The sequence below is a fragment of the Aulonocara stuartgranti genome, assembly GCF_965226115.1.
Source record: "Aulonocara stuartgranti genome assembly, chromosome: 22".
NCBI lineage: Eukaryota > Metazoa > Chordata > Actinopteri > Cichliformes > Cichlidae > Aulonocara > Aulonocara stuartgranti.
This window is the reverse complement of record NC_138957.1, coordinates 10174942-10192558: the sequence shown is the minus strand read 5'-3', so window position 1 is coordinate 10192558 and position 17617 is coordinate 10174942. Positions and strand designations below refer to the sequence as shown.

General features: G+C 39.4%; 1 protein-coding gene across 1 annotated transcript; it reads right to left on the bottom strand.

The window, feature by feature from the left end:
• Positions 1-1174: 1174 nt before the first annotated feature.
• Positions 1175-12480, bottom strand: tent5bb (terminal nucleotidyltransferase 5Bb). Its single transcript, XM_082521739.1, has 2 exons — positions 11929-12480; positions 1175-3627 (listed from the first exon to the last, which is right to left on the bottom strand). Exons 1-2 carry the CDS (start codon positions 12082-12084, stop codon positions 2602-2604), a joined length of 1182 nt encoding a protein of 393 aa, XP_082377865.1. The 5' UTR covers positions 12085-12480; the 3' UTR covers positions 1175-2601.
• Positions 12481-17617: the final 5137 nt, after the last annotated feature.

Sequence of the window (17617 nt, the reverse complement as noted above, 5' to 3'; positions counted from 1 at the left end):
ACTCTATAGCGCTGATGCATGTGCTTATATATGAATTTATGTATGAAATTTAAAAGCAATCCATCTGCAGTAGACTGACTGGCCTCCATTTTCATAAACAGAGTCATGCTCACAGGGCTACAAGTTCAGCCTTAATCTTGAGCAAATTAAACTTTGACAACTTGCTGTAGTTTGTTTATTATCATTTACACACTTCCTCCCAGCTCTCTAAAAGTCTCTTGAGGTCTGGCCACCAGACGCAGAAATCGTTGGGCTGTTAAAGGTAAGGCAAGCTCCGTCTCAGTTGCCGTGTTCACGCATGCTTATCCCATGGAGCTCCCTGTTGGAGTCCTACTACATGTTTCCTTGACTGTTTGTGTAGCAGTTTGGAGAAAATTCTGACAGCTAATCCACTGAGGATTAGCTGTCCTCACTGGCTGTTTCCCTAGCTGCATTTATACCTCGCCTCTTTAATCACTCTGACAGATGCATTTCTTCCAATTGAACTTATAACCAAGGACTTCACTAATTTGTTCCAGCACTTCCTTAATGACCAAGTACTATGTTTTGTTTACCCACAAATATTTAGCAGGTGTGTCAAGCTATTTGCCATTTCATGCTCAAGTAAATACCAAGAAGTCGTCCCCAGTTATGCAAAAGTAATTACAAAATATCATAGGAGAGAATTATTGGTGAGGAGTATATCGAGTATATCATGACATTATTGAAAAGGCGGCACTTCCATTTTACCACCTGGCTCTCAGCAGCACCTATTAGAGCTCAACTCATCCAAGGTAACAGAGATCTCCATTTTTGAGACTATAGGGCAAAGGGAAACCTTTGTCAGATTCACAGCTGGCGGGACGTGACTAATGCACAGGTGCAGGCTCATGGGAAAACTCTGCTCAGGGAGGCAAAAAAAGGGAGGCACAGAGCTTGAACAAATAAGTGTTTTTGTGTAGCTGATGGAACACAGACAACACACAAGCTGTTTTGTGTGTGATTGAGAAAGATCGCAAAACATACACAGAGGGAGATCTGCAGCAACTGAAACTGAGAAAGTGCGATACACCGACCGGAGATAAAGTATGCATTTATTCTGCACGTCTCTAGACAAATTTGAGTCAACATCTTATCATCCACATCTTACTTCTCTTCCAAGAATGTGAAAAGAAAGACCAAAGTATCACCATCGTTAAACTTTTGATATTTTTTTTAATGAAACAAGTACCCTGACCCTAGATATAGAAATTTACAGTAACCTGAATGAAAAAGATTCAAAAACAGTTCATACATAACAACTACTACAAAGGTCATATTCAGGCACTTGAAACCATATACAGTCCTTGTTTGTCATGCTACACAAAGAATGTCTTTGGTCCTTTTCCCTCCCAGTCAGGTCAGCTGAAACCACAGTCAGAACAAAAAAATGACCAAAAAAAAAAAAGTTTGGTTTCGTAACCAGTATTTACATTTCATTAAGACCCGAGCCTACATCAGACACAAACTGAAAACGTTCATATATAAAGCCTTCATATTTTTCCATATACATCCACATTGGTTATGAAATACCAGAACAAAAAGGTATAATTATAATGGCTCATATTAGATTTCTTTTTTTTTTTTACAGCAGTGTTAATTGATATAACTTAGTGGAATATTTTTGATACAAGAGTTGGCAAAACAACAAAGTTGGGGGTCAAAATAACAAAGCTACATTGTTACAGGGATACCAAGCACATGACACCCTAAAATCCCAATGCATCAGCATCCATCATGTTCTAGCTTCAAGAGCTCCATCGCTGTTATAACTATACATTACTGAAACTTGTTTTATGTCTTCAGCTGTCGCATTTCTAACACAATTCAGTCGATTTGCTAACATTTCCCACTTGCAGCAGGTTTAGATGCTTGAGCATATGTAAATTTGTGCAACTGGCTTTCTTATCATCACTTGTTTAAAAAAATCGTTTAATAAAATGACATTAGTGAGAATCATTCAACACAACAGGAAAAATATGTAAACAGAACAATAAGGTAGTGAATTGGGCTGTACTGTAAATATGCAGATGATCAGACAGCAAGACAGAAGATTCTTTTATGCGCTGGGTCAATAACAAGTTAAACTTTGTGTAGTTGCTAATAGCTGTGTGACCTATAAATTGAATGTTTAGGGCACAAAAGTTTTTTAGATGAAAATGCCCTGAGCAATAAGTTGGCAGTTAGATTCCTTCCTGTCTGGCCAAACCTTAGTACATGTCATTTGCCTCCCTCCTTTCCTTCCGATCTTCACTTTCCCTACCAAATTATCCTTTAAAAATTCAAAACAAATCACAGGCACACGTTGAAAATATAATTTCCTGTTTTGAAACGCAAGTTCATCTAACAAAACAAAGACCTATTCCGTGAAGGCAGCAGAGCTAGAAACTTAAGATGTACAGCTCACAGACCCAGTAAATAGCTTCACACTGAGAAGAATGGATTGTCTTCTACAGCCAAGGCTGTTCGACACAACACTGACCCCTTACAGTGAACATTTCGGTTAATGAATGTTCTGCTTACATCAAAGTAAAGGTTCAAAAAAGAAACATAAACTTTCCACGCAGTGATAAAAGACACTGCTCAGCTGCAAGGCAGCCATGTTTGATAAGAGTTACTGCACGTAGCCATGGGTGACTGAACTTGCGCCACGTAGTAATTGCTGAAGTTGACGTCTCTGACATAGGGAGCAGGCTGGTAGTAGCAGGTGATGTTGGACAGAGCGGGGATGGCATTCTGTTCGGCCATTACACGCAACGCCAGGGCAGAAATAAGAGCCAGCGTTTGCCGGCGCTCGTGTCCCATCAGACACACAGTGCTTTCATCCACCACTTGTCTCAGAGTCACCAGATACTCATAGCGCTTGTCCTCCATGCCCGCAAAGTGGTTCTGCAGATATCCCTCCAGCTTTCTCTGCTGCTCGCTTATGTCGGGGAAGTCGATGAAGAAGCGCGAGCACATGTAGCGCTGCATCTGTTTCATCTGAGTTGCGGAAGATGGATGGAAACCACGCACCAGCAGGTGGCAGTACTTGAGCAGGCCGCCGCCCCGGATCTCTTCTGGACTGCGGGTCGCGATGGTCTTGGAGCGGAGGTGATCCAGAGCTTCCTCAAAGTCTCCATACATACTCTCTCCCTGGACTGTAGGGTGGAAGGTCTCGGACATGGCTGTTTCCGAGCAGCGGTCGAACAGCAGCAATGAGTCCAGAGTAATCTGGAAGGAGTCGACGCTGAACTCGAACTGCCTTCTCAGCGTGTCCACAAACTTCAGTTCCACGTTTTTGCCAGTGTTGTTGGAAAGTGAGATGAGGCTCCAGCGATCTGTCTCGTTGCAAACTTTCACCAGCTTCTGAACATATGCCTCCTTTAGGGCAAGGGCTGTGATTCGATCTCTGCATACCCCTTCGGGCAAGAAGTCCACCAGGCAGTCCAGCACCACGTCCTTCACCAGCCGGAAGGTTTTGTCATCAGTCAAACTCAAGCCAAAGATCAGGTCCAGGTCTTTGTAGCCAAGGCCGTTGTCCTCATGAAGTACGTGGCTGGCTGCTGAACCATTCAGCTTAACATCACGTACCATCACGCCATGCTCCTCCAGTCGAGCCCTGACCACCTGAAAGTAAAGACACAGAGAAAAGACACAAAATGAGAGACTAAACACTTTATTAGGTTTATTGTGAAAGTAGAACGCACAATAAAGCATAAATTTGTAATTGAGTTTGATTAAGTTTAATTATATATTTTTTTAATCTTTCCTTGCATAATAAAGTAGTTGCTATGTTTTATTATTGTTTAGGGCTTACATGAAGAACACATCTCTGGAGTGAACGAAACGCTGCAGCTTTTTTAAAGAGCAACTGGCACTTAAGTGACTACTTATTGGTGTAGTCTCTCACTCAAAGAGATGACCTCCATTTACATTATAAAGTGACAGACCAGCGACAGCATAAGCAAGAGCACCCACAAACCTCCCTCTGGCAACAGAGCTCTCTATAAGTAGACGGGCCAAAGCCAGATTGCCAGGTGACTGCGAATGCGTTTCCCCCACTGCACCATAAATTCCACTTAACAAGTGAAAGATCCCAGATTCAGTCCCAGGACGAGATACCAGTCCCCTGAGGGGCTGTGTTAGAAAGTTTATCTGGTGTAAAAATCTGCCAAATCAAATACGTGGAGTTACTCACCGTGGTGACCTCTAGTGAATAAAGCGGGATTTATGGTTCAGCAGGGGTAACACATTTACAGTCCTCAGGCAGTCTGAGGACGGTCCGTCTACCCATAGAGAGCTTTTTTGGTGATGGAGGCAGTGTACAAAATATATACCACAACCGGTGTGTGGGCTACTCTTGCTTGGGGTGTAGTTAGTCTATCAGCCAGCTGCAGACACAAGCAAAGTTACAATATACAAGTAACAAGAATTGAAACCGAGTAAAACCAACTTTTTTTTTCATGGTTTTCCCATTCCTGGTGAACTCCGCTGTGACCCCTAACCCTATTCCAACCCACCTGTCAACTAATGTATCTTCAACAGGCACATAGGTCATGCACATCCAGCGACGCACTGTTAGGATTTTGGAGAACAAAATAGGAGCACATCTAAAAACCCTTCTCCGCTCACTGTGCAACTAGAACCGTGTACGCGGACAGATATTTGTGGCACCATAAATTACGCTTCAGGGAGCAGCTGACTGTAGCTTTTTTTTTATCTCAAAAAGCTGCTCCACAGAGATTAGATGTGGAAAAGATGCGGCATGTCTGTGCTTGACAGGTGTAAGTGACTCATAAAAGGAACTGTTGAGCTTTGAACTTTTAAACTCATGAATGTGGACCAAATTGAAAAAGGTGTTTATAATGTTATTGGAACACACTGTACAGATGTACTGCTGTGGTTCTTGGGAAAATTACAGAACTACAGGCAGTTAAGATCTTTGTGCTTCCTGTCTGTTACATCACTCAAATCACACTCAGGGGGTGGGGGGGGCAACTAACAAGGCCAAGTCTGAAGAAATCCAAAGCACAGCTGTTCACAATTCATTAAAACGCTCTCACTATGTTATGGGAATCTGATGTTACTGTTCAATGGTGTGATGTCTCTTCACTGAATGCGTAGAGACAAGCAATGCCTATCCAGTCAGGTAATCCTATATACTGAAAGAGAGTATAACCATAATGCTACGTTTAACCTGCAAAAAATACAGGGCACACATACTGAATGCTAAAATTTTACTCTAAGCCTTAAGCTGAACTCTAACCCTGGACAAGAATATTAGAATGTATCAGAATATGTCATTTTTGGTTTTATTAAACTTTTCTCCCATATTTTGTCATTCAGGGAACAAATTAAAAAAAAAATGATTCTGACACATCAAAAAGTCGTTGGTTTTGTTTTTTATTCCTAGCTACTGTTTTCACTAGAACCATAAATTAGTCGATCAGAGAGACAAAACACTTTAAAACCCTTAACTAGCTACGCACACAGTCTAATCCAACCCAGAGTGAATTTAATAATCCTCAAAGATTCCTAAAACTCATATTTCCACATGCATTTTGTTGTTTATTCCACCTAATTCCAAGTGAATTAGGTCAAGTTGTGTCCTGAAGCCATTGTTTTAATGACCACATCTGGTAATCAGCACATTAGCTAGAGATAGATCACATAAGAAGAACTGGATGAGTAAACTTGTTACTACTCCACCTAAAACCCCAAATTGGTGTTTTCATAAACTTGTTTATTTATATTAAACAAACTAAATAAAATTATTTAAAAAGAAAGCTAATTTCAGTTACTGCCTCATTCACAAGCAATTACCACAGCCAGTAGTTTTGGATACTTGATTTTTACACCAGAGGTCCTTTCTAACCCAACACTGGAGGATTTGTGTCTCCTCCCAGAATCAAACCAGGGATATTTTGCTTACTACTTAAATGTGTAAACTACTATACTATGGAGCCACTAAATATGTAATGATTATACCAAGGCAATCTAACATACAGTATCATGCACTGTGCTTAATACACAGACAATGAAATGCTACATGTCCTGACAACTGAATGGTAGTTTCTTAAAAACTTTTAAACTACAGATTCTGAAAAAAAGCAACATATTTCTAATAATTCAATCAGTTTGACCACAAATCCAGTATACTTCTAGTTTTCTGTTACCTAAACCTAAACGAAACAACAAGCAAACACTTCAAGAGCAGCCAAATATATATAGTATATTGTGCTATTAAATGAACTAAAGAAACCCCATTACTCCAAAATCTAATGAGAAAAGGTAGAGAGAATATTTTTGCAGAGAGAAATTATGCAGGATTTCAGTCCAGTGGACAAGACTGCAGAGATTTTTTTAACCTATCCAAGGGAAACCCACAGAAAGTATTTTCACTGACCTCACACTTAAACAGTTGGTTTGAGTTAACAGCACACTATAATGTGTTTGTTTGGGAGTCCCAAAAGTAGTGTATGGGGAAGTACAGCTGTGCTAGCCCCACAGAATGCATCCTTTACCACTCATAAAACAGGATGGTACATTTCCCAAATGACTCACCAGCACCTGATGAGAGCCTAACACTTACAGTGATGTAAAAACACATTACAAAAAGAATTGCAAACACACCAGACTGTCTGGTGTTGACAACGCCTTGGCGACAGTCTTTCCACTTTCCTTCTGGCATCTTAATAGTTTCCTTGACTATTTCATTTAAGCTGTGGACAAAGTGTGTTTTTATTATAGCTGTTTGAAATGACCCAGCCAGTTGCCAGCACATAGTCCCCTGGACGCCAATGAGAGCTCTGGGCAGTGAGACAGATTATCCCTGTGCCAAGTAAATGGCGACATCAAATGAGGAGTTATGAGTCCCTGACCTTCAAATCCACTCCAAGACTAACCCAGCCAGTCAGTAGTACAGTAGCTTGGCAGACAGCGGGGGATGCTGATGATGGTTTTACTTCTGACTTGAAATGCTTCCTCAAATTTCTTATGCACGGGTGCTCATTTCACCTGTGCTCTTAGACAAGAATGGGTTGTGTGCTGAAACATGATGCTCTTGTGATAAAAGTTTTCAAAGAAGGATTCAGTTTCAAGGATTCACTTAAGTTTTAATGTCTCAGTCCACTCAAACTTTATTTGATAGGAATATATCCAAGGGACCAATTTGGGGGGACTTTTGCTGTATTAGATGTCTGTGCCAGCCATGTAAGATTAAACTGGTGAGAACCACTCTAGTGTATGTGGATTTATTAGTAAAAACCAGTCTTACTAACCTCACAACCATCTGACTTATCTCATATAAAATCACAAATTAAAAGACTCGGATACAGCACTGGAACAGAATCGTAATAGTTTAGGTGTAAGCAAGTAAACTGTTCAGTATGAAAACTTGAGGTGGAAAAACTAGTAATTAAAACTTATACACCCGCAACTCTGTATTTTTTAAATTTCATTATGTTTAACACTTAGTTTGTTTGTTTTTTGCCAACCGTATTTTATAACAAGCTATCCTTGCCTATGGCATTGTAATTATTTTTAGCTACTTTAAATATAGTTATACTTAAAAGTAGTCTGTGTATTTGCATTTTAACTCTAAAATCAAGCAAACCAAAACAATAATACCAAGAAACTTTGGTCTTTGAACTCCTGAGTGTTGATTTTTTTTTAGATAACGTGATAACTTGATCCAACCTCGATCCAACCTAGCTACCAAGTCTGAGCAGCATACACCTGAGTTCACTTTCTGGGATGCAGTAGAGTACACTAGCTGTAGCAACTAACCCTGTTGGCCATGAATGGAACCATAACCATGTTATCAGCTAATCCAGAACTCACTGACTTCTTCCTGTGGTTTGCATTCACACATTTTGGTTAACTTGCAGTTTTCTCGTGTCAAAAGAAGCCAAACTACAGGAAAAAGCTACAAGTTTACAAACACAGCTGATTCAGACCAGAGTATATGAACTATAGGTTTCAAAAGATAGATTCACTTTATAAAATTTTAATTTGTACCACAAGATGGTTTGATGTAACCTTTACTGTACCAGGTAATTCATTGAGAATGCATCATATTTACAAATACAACCTAGAAAAAGGCATTGGGTGATGAACAATTTATTATAAAGTTTGAGTAATGACAGAGAGTACCCTTAAACATTTTTTAATGTATGGGTTTTAAAATGTAAAAATAAAATCTACACCTTGTGTGTTCCAGATATAGCTATTGCCCTGTCCACAAAAGAAATGATGGGAAGTTTTAGTTTGCAAACTTTCAATTTGAAATTAAAATGAGCAGACAGAAACTCCAACTCATGAATGGAAAGCCCAGCCAAAGAGATACCATCAACACTAAAAAAAAAACATTCAGCCTAGAAATGAATGTTCCCAGGTTACCTCCTCTACGGGAACTGGGAGCATGTGGTGTCTTCATGTTGCTCGGTCCCAACAATAGCCTACTGAGGAGTTGGTTTACAGTCTGGCAAGGGCAACAGCGGCTCAGGCGACTGCTCTCCATTTACCACAGTAACACTTTGTCATGCCCAACCCTCAAGCCCACTGTTATTACAGGCACTAATCCCATCCTCATATTCTGCTTCAAACCCAGGCCATTCGCTACTGTCTGGAGAGTGGAGTAATGTTTCAAGGTTTCATGAAAAATAAGAACCCATACCTCTGCCTCCACATATGAACCCATTCAACAATTTACGTAACAATGATGCATGCGTCACGTAATCTGCGTTTTTCATCATGTGATATGATGCTCCTCGGTATGTAGTACACTGGGTGTGTGTAGGTTTAGTCCGCTGAGAGGGATATCACAGGATCTGGCTTTGAGCTGTCAACGTTCACAGAAGTGTGAGTAATGGCAAAAGTTTTCCTTCACTGCTCCCAGGGTTCACTCACAACCAGACCACAAACAGATGTTATTTTAATGTGGATATTAGACAAATACACTGTTAAGAGATTGTCCTGTGACCCTTTGGGACTGTGATCCATCAGTTACTTCGCCCAGTATGACAGAACAAAATACTAGTGTGGCTACAAAATCACTTAGGGGGATGACTTTGTCTGATGGGAAGGTTGAAAAAGTGGCAAACTAGTGGTTTTGAATGTTGCAGCCTATTTACTGTGAAACACCCCGCATTACTGTCAACCATTTGATAGTGGCTTAAATCACAAAACTTTTTCCCCCTCCAACCACACTGCCACTGGTTTCCATTCATGGCCACATGGTATAAAAATCAACTTGCAGACATTAAGTCTTTCAACAGGGAGCATTGTGTCGCTTCATTTTTATTTTTGTCACGATATCTGCATGGTCATACAGAACACAATTTCAAATCAGTCTACACTTATAGATGCAGTGCCTTCATGGTTTCCACCAGAAAGGTTAATCCTGACAGGTTCAGCTGCCACAGAGAAGGTGGTTTCAGGGATTTACTGTTGCACTCAATTGATATATTTCTGTAAATGAGCTGTTTCATCTGCGAGTAACAGATCAAACAGTTGTTAGCCCACTTTATAGCTTCTACCAGCAGACATCTTAACATTTCACATTTGGCCAAAAAAACAATAGACCTCACACTCACAGTGGATAAGATCAGCTAAGCTGCCATAGCATTTGCCAGGTTCTTCCATACTTTTTGAACTGCTTCGTAAAGATTTGAGCTGGATGTGTGTGACTTCTTAACTACACATTTAAACAATTTTGTTCTTACTTGAAATCCTAATCTGCTCAATTAGTTTTTATTTTATTAACAGCAGCAATAGCAGCTATGTGTTGGTTCAAAGATGTTATGACGCCACCTCCCACAGCTACATTAAGTACTTTCCCAGATTTTCTTAAACACATTTCCAGAAACCGTGGCTCCACTTCTCAAAACTCAGAACACAAACTACACATCTAGTGTAAAATGAAACACACCACTCAAAACCATCTTATCAAAACTTATTTCTTCCACGGAACAAAACAATACACACAAGCATATTTATGTCAACTGAACTAACAAGAGAATTTTTAGAATTGCTTTCCGCTGCCTCCTCCGCCTCTCGCTCTGCCTCTTCCTCTATAAAACACCTGTATACGTTACTTGAAGCCTCTTTCACACAATGACACATGATCGAATTGTTCTTCAAATTGAGGCTGAACAAGCACAACTGCACAGTTTCTTCTTTAGTCACCTTTTCCACTCACTATGTGTTTATACACCTCTTTGTATTATTTATTAATAATAATAATAATAATGGATTGGATTGATATAGCGCTTTTCAAGGCACCCAAAGCGCTTTACAATTCCACTATTCATTCACTCTCACATTCACACACTGGTGGAGGCAAGCTACTATTAGTTATTATTGATCACGGTCTTCATCCACTCGCCCCAACCAGTTTCAAAAGATGGTTGCCTCTCTCTGAGCCTGGTTCTGCCAGAGGTTTCTTCCTGTTAGTAGGGAGTTTAACCTTGCCACTGTCACCAAAGCGCTTGCAAATACATAAAATTGAACTGAATCGAACTGAATTAACTGGGACTTAGCGTGTTGCATTTTGTAAGCCAATGTTCCTATGTCAACAATGTGCGCAAATTCATGCAAACTGCATTCAGAGATTTGCAAAACTGACAGTGGAATAGTGCAGAGTTTAGCTGGACGGAGGCACGTTGTTTGTAGATGAGCTTCATGTTTTCAGAATTGTGACATCAATGAGTGATGTCACAATTGCTACATCCATCTTTTACATAGAGTCTATAGTTTTAGTAAGTTAAAAAAAACTTTACTGGTGTTTTGGGTTAAGCAGTATTGAGTATGCCAACGTCTTAGCACTCAAACACAATAGATAAAGAATATTCTGGATAAGAAATTTTCTTAAGAATTTAATCCGAAAGTTCCACAAAAAGAATGCAGGCTCATTGTAAGAAAAAATGGTTAAGGTCCCTTATGACTAGAGGACTATGTAATGGAAGAAAGGCATCACAGGGGAGAGATTACATTGGTAATTATAGGGGTCTTTGAAATGTGTGTGTGTGTGTGTGTGTGTGTGTGTGTGTGTGTGTGTGTGTGTGTGTGTGTGTGTGTGCACGCGCAAGGTCTTCCCTCCCCCATATGAACACTGTAGAAAATATTAATCATTCAAGCAACACATGAACCAGGATTACAGGCTATTAATGTCCGGAAAAACTGCAGCCCACGCAAATCCCCACATGTTCCAGTTCTAGTAAATATACTGTGGTGTGGTCATTATCTCACAGAAACTGTGAAAAAGGGACTTGCGGAGGAGAAGCACTAGTGAGTTAGTGGAAAACTGCAGTCACAGTGTCAGATCATCTCCACTAATGTGTCTGACTGTAAGTGATTGAGTATCTTTTAAAGTTTTATCAGTTCTGCCACAAATCCTAATTACTGCAGAAAAACAGCAGAATGTGGAGCAAACAGAATATTTCAATATGTAGGCCTGATTTTGATTAGCCGGGCTTGTTTAGAAGTTATGTTACTGTGTACCTTTGGAGCAAGTGAAATCTCATTGACTCCACAGTCACTGCAAAATAAATATACTGCACTCACCCACTGTCAGCAGACTACTGTAAACTGCTATTTTCTAATTACTAAAAACTTTATTACCAAGATGGCATATGACACAGTTGTGAGCAACAGTGGCGGAATATCTTTATATATGCAGAGCATTAAAATTGCCTTTCACCCAAAAAGGTAACACACCTTGTGTCAAATTAATCAAAATAACAGTTTTTCATTAATTTCTTTCTTTTTTTTTCTCTGTTTGTTGAGAATAGGGCGATATGGGGATATATGAAACTAAGAGAAGATGTACTTTTCCCTCTTCTCTGTCACTTCTGCTTCAGTGCGTTTTATTAGATAGCAAAACGACTATGAGAGAGCTAGTGAGAGAGCTAGTGAGAGGGGTCTCACCTGAACGATCTGCCGGGGCTGCACGGACAGCGTGGGGAAGTTTCCTCGGCCGTGGATCGGTACGCTCTCTCCAAGGATGGAGTCCAAACGCCGAACCTGATCCCATGACAGCACGCTCACCCGCCGACTCTGCTCCGAGACATCACCGGAGGACATGACGACCGGAGGCAACGGGACGTCCAGAGAAAGTGTCGTTGCACTGTTAGAACAACTTGAAGCAATTCTCCTCAAACGAGGAAGAGCCGGTGATGTTAGGGCGACAGTGGGTGTGAAAAGCTCCCAGTGCGTCTCCCTCTCTCACTCTCTGTCTGTTCTTGTGGAAAAACTTTCAGAAAGCTCCAAAATGTGTTAACTCTTTTAGAACATCGCACATTCCCAGAACAAAACTTCCTGCGCCTGCGTCGCTCTCTGTCTCCACTGACTGTCTGTGCACATTAGAGCCTCCTCTGGACTCGCCCGGGGTTTTAACCGAGCAGGGATTAACGGGCGCCACCCCATTGGCTGGCCAGAGCCTTAATAACGCTTCAGCATACAGACTGCACTCCGTTTGCACACAGACCCGTGAACACCTACTTCCCTTGCGTCACATGGCATGTTCAATGACTGTAGGAAGTATAGTAATTACTATGTGCAAGTAAAAAAAACACAACCTTGAACTGCTCACGTCAGGCTTCAAGACTTTACCCAAACTGCATACAGTACCTCATCTCACACTGGTCTGTTTAATAGGAAGGAGAAAAGACAAAGGAAGTTTACTTCAAATGCATTTTGCAACAATAAATAAATATATAACAACTAAAATGTATGGAAACAAATCATAATATCATCATATTCAAATTCAGTGTTTTTAATGGAGTAAGCTGAAAGTTCATTGTAAAAAAAAATAACAGACTTCCTTTTTGATTTGATACTGTGAAGCTTAAACAATTAAAAACAGTAACATTACCAATCATAACACTTCTTTAAAGCCAAAGTCCTGAGTTATTTTCAAAAGAAAAGAAAGTGAAACTTCTTGACCCCGTGTTAAAAGATGAACAAATGCTTCACATCACATTTGTCTGGCCTTTTCCTCTAGGACTATTTTCTGAATATCCCGCTGTTAGCAGACTAGCATCATTTATCCCTCATGCGACTGTATGGTAAACAGTGGGATTAAAGTTTGGTTGGGTTTAGATACAACGACAGAATGGCAGAATTGCATCTCAGGAAAGATAATTAATTTTTTGTTAAAATAACTACTTTGTTAAAGTTAGAGAAACATTGTTACACAGTTATAAAGCCATTGTTATGCCTTAAATAGCAACGGCAATGATCTCTTAAATGATAGCCAAAAGTTTTGGAGGTCCATGCATCTACCCCAAACTATTTTCTTTTCTTTCAGACATCTAGAAAACAAAGAAAAATTGACATTCAGAACTTCTAATACATGTATTCTATATTGATTCCAGGTATATGCACACATTTTCATGGCAATCTGTCTGAAAGTTAAGCTAATAGCATTTCATCTTAAACTGCTCCCCCAAGTCATCCTTGTCAAAGAAGAGATCAGAGCCCCTTCGCTAGCCCTCCTTTGTTCCCGGACAGAAACTTGTCATCTGTTTTGTTTTTATTTTCTGTAATTGGTGTTGCAAGAAGGTGTTGCTTTTAACTAGAACCACTACATTAGAATTCAGATTTAGAGGAAATGTGAAAAGAGTTTTGCTCAGTGGAGGACATGACCATTTTTCACTCCACGCTCAAAGGAAAATGACCTAATTCGTTTTGGTGATACCATTATGTACAACATAAGGTCATGATGAAGAGTCACACATTTCTGGATGTTTAGGTTGACCAACATACCCGTGTTAGAGAGATTATTCATTTTTGACCCCTGTGGGATGACGCAAAGGGATTTGTGACCTTAATTTGCTTTGTCGTTGTTTCATTTTCTTAAGAGCAATTTGTGTGTCTCCTACCATGACAGAAAAAACACAGGGAAGCCCCAGTGTCATTTTAGAGCAGAATGACAACATGGAAAAATATTGCCATGATTTGCATATCATGTGCATAATGTAAATACTGTACGTCAGTCTGCATTGACTCAACCGGCAATAGCAAATACCACACACTGCACTGTTATCACCAGCTCTACAAAAAGTGTTGTTTTTTTATTGTTGACAGTACACATGAATATAGTTCCTATTTATTTATTTATATTTAAACACTAGCTGCTGATACCTAAAGTACAACTCATTTTCTAGCCTTTTATGGGTCCATACATTATTCACATAATGTATGGACTATTTGCAGTTTGAAATAATATAATTAATTTGAATAGTATTTCTTTATTTTTTCTTTGCTTATTTCAAGTGGCCTCAAATGAACAGCCAATTGTGTGTGACATTAATGGTGACGTCACAATAGCTAAATCTGTGTTTTAAATGCAGTACATGTAAACAACTCAAAATTTAGTTGGTTATTTCCCAGTATTAGTTGTATTGTATTGTATTGATGTGAAACCACAAAGGAAGTCTTCACTGAGAATGTCCTTTAAGTTACAGAAGCTAGTGGAAGCCAGTTGACTTGACAGGATATTCATGAAAAAGATGTATAGTGCTGTGCAAACGTCTTGAGTCACTCCCTATTCCTTCTAATGGGAAGTGGGTGCAAAGATTTATTGAAATGCACAAACATACATGCTTTATTTTCAAGTCAATATTTGGTTTGACTACTTTTTTGGATGTTTGCCGCCTTTTGTTCCACTTTATATCAAGATAGTCATACTCGTCTTCAATAAGTTTTGAGGTTCGGGCTCTGGGGATGACAATCCATGACTGAAGTCTTCGATTGTGTATTTTTATATCTGGGCATGCTTTTACTGCATTGGCAGTAGCTAGGAATCATTTTCATGTTGTGAAATGAAACACCTACCAATCTGACACTTGCATGTGCTTGCTTGTGGTATTGCATGCTTGATCAAAATATCACAGCACTTTTCTGTGTTCATAATTCTATCTATTTTGACAATATCCTTAATATCACTGCCTGAAATGTAGCCCCGAACCATGAAAGAGCCTCCATCATGTACACACTGTTGTATTTCTCTCCTAAATTGCTCTGAACGTAGGTTTGAAGAGTTGAAACAAATATTTCAAATTTGGATTCATTACTGTATAAGACCTGTTACTACTGATTTTCAGTCCAACTCTTGTGTAATTTGGGTCACCTCAGCCTTTTCTCTTTTTTTCCCTTCTTGAACAATGGCTTATGATGACAGTTCACTTAAAATCTTAAACACAAATCTCAAAATTAAAACTACATTCACAAAAGGCCAGATTTTTCTTTCAAAATCAAACCATCACCTCAAATTCAGTTATTGTGTGGTCAAAATCAAACAATGTGTTCAGATCATACACACTGCAAGTAAAAATATATTTACCACAGACCATTGATTAGACACTGCATCAAACAATTTAAGATAGAGCGCCAGGGAATCCAGTTCAAATACTAAAATAGATATAAAGTAATTTAGTGCAAGTGATACAGAAAGACAGAGTATTTTCAGTATATGCACTCCAAGTTACGTATGTATTTACATTACAATATAGTTTACAGTACTGTAAAAGCAGCAACTGCGGCTACTACCCTAAACTAACAGGAGGAATATGAGTATCGAATTTTTGCTGAAAGTGTGTGTAGGTTACACTTACTTGCACATACTGATATTGTAGATCTTTGACTCTTGCAGAGTTGAGCTGCCAGCTGCCAGTTATTACAGTTTTGCAACACAAGTGTCAAGTCAAATCATCTTTATTCATATAGCACATCAAGTGTCGGCCAAAGTGCTTAACAGAGGGATAATATAATCAAATAGAAATAATTAAAATAGATAAGATGAAAAAATTATAGAAAACATTGTGAGACATCCATATATGTTTGTAAAAATATATGTGTACATGCAAATATGCACATACATATACAAAAGTGTGCACACGCACACACAAGCACAAGCATACGTGAACATAAAATACGTGTATACGTGTATACACATGCAAACATCATCCAAATGAGATAAAAGACCAGAATAGCTAAAACAAAATAAAAGTGGTGTCAGAGAGATCCGAAAGCCTTTGAAAATAGGTAGGTCTTCAGCTTTGATTTGAAGATTTCCAAAGACAAAGAGAATTTTATAAAAGAGGGAAGACTGTTCCAGAGTCTCGGAGTGGCAATGGAGAAAGCCCTGTAAACTGTAAACACTGCTATAGTTACACCCTCTTGCACACGCTCTACAGTAAAATAACAAATGACGGAATAATGAAGTTCACAGGTTAGAGTTAAATGTCAATCATATATATATCACCTCTGTAATGTTCTTGATATTTATAATTGAGTGATTTGTATATATTAGTTCTATTTCTTAAGTTTGTAACGTTTGTAATATATTGTATTAATTAATTGGTTTAGTCTGTTACTGTTACTGTCTGGGAGCAACTGTAATCCACTTAATTACCTTAGGGACTATTAAAGTATTCTGATTCTGATTCTGATAATGAACACAAAGGTTCTGAGCAGCAAGTAATCAAAGGGCACATACATCACTGGCTTTAATAGGTTAATAGTGGAATATTGGCCAAGGTCAGGATGGACTGACGACAGGGAGACAACGAGGTTAATGCATGGAAGCAAAACATAAAGAAAGAAACACAGCCAATTTATCAGTAGTAGGTAGCAGACAATCTGGCAAATAGCGAAGGCTAGAGCAGGTCCTTAAATATTTAATTCAATTTACATAGCACGAAATCACTACAGTTGCCTCACAAAACTTTATATTGTAAGATAAAGACTATACAATAATACGAAGAAAATAAATAGTGGGTCTTGATTGCGAGCTGATGAAGCACAGGTGTGTTTGAGCGGGGAGCCTGTAACTCATCTCTTACTGTACTCATCACTGGGTCATCCCTTGAGTTAAGTGCCTTTTTTTATGCTTGAATGATTAATAGGCCTGTGTTAAGTGACCTAAAAAGAACATCAAAATGGTACAATTGGCAGAAATTATTTTTCTCCAAGGTGTGGCTGGCATCTTCCTTAGAGATAGAGCAAGGAGATTAATGATTTACAGGGACTGGACTGAAAATAAGTGACACATTTGTTTTTTGAAGCAGCAACCTAAGCAGAGAAGCCCAGACCTCACTGTCCCTAGCGCCTTCCTTTAGCTCATCTGGAGGAACATTAATATGTTCCCAGACCAGCCAAGGGATGTAATCTCTCCATGGTGTCATGGGTCTACTCCAGTAGGACATGACTGTAATACCTCAACCACAAATGCCCCAGAGGCATTCTACTTATATTCCTTGAACACCTCAACCACATTTTTTCTATTTGAAAGAGTAGCAGCTCAACTCTGAGGACCTTTAAAATCATTAATCTCCTTGCTCTATCTCTAAGGAAGATGCCAGCCACACCTTGGAGAAAAATAATTTCTGCCAATTGTACCTGCAGTCTCATTCTTTCACCCGTGACCATAGGAGAGGTTAGGAAGGTAGATAGACTGCTAAATCAACACATTTGCTTTTACACTCAGCTCTCTTTACCACAACAGACCAGTACATTAGAGTACTGAATCAAAGCCAATACAGGCCCAGTCTGTCAATCTCCAGCTCCCCTCTCCCCCCCCCCCCCCCCCCTCGTAAACAAGACCCAAAGATAC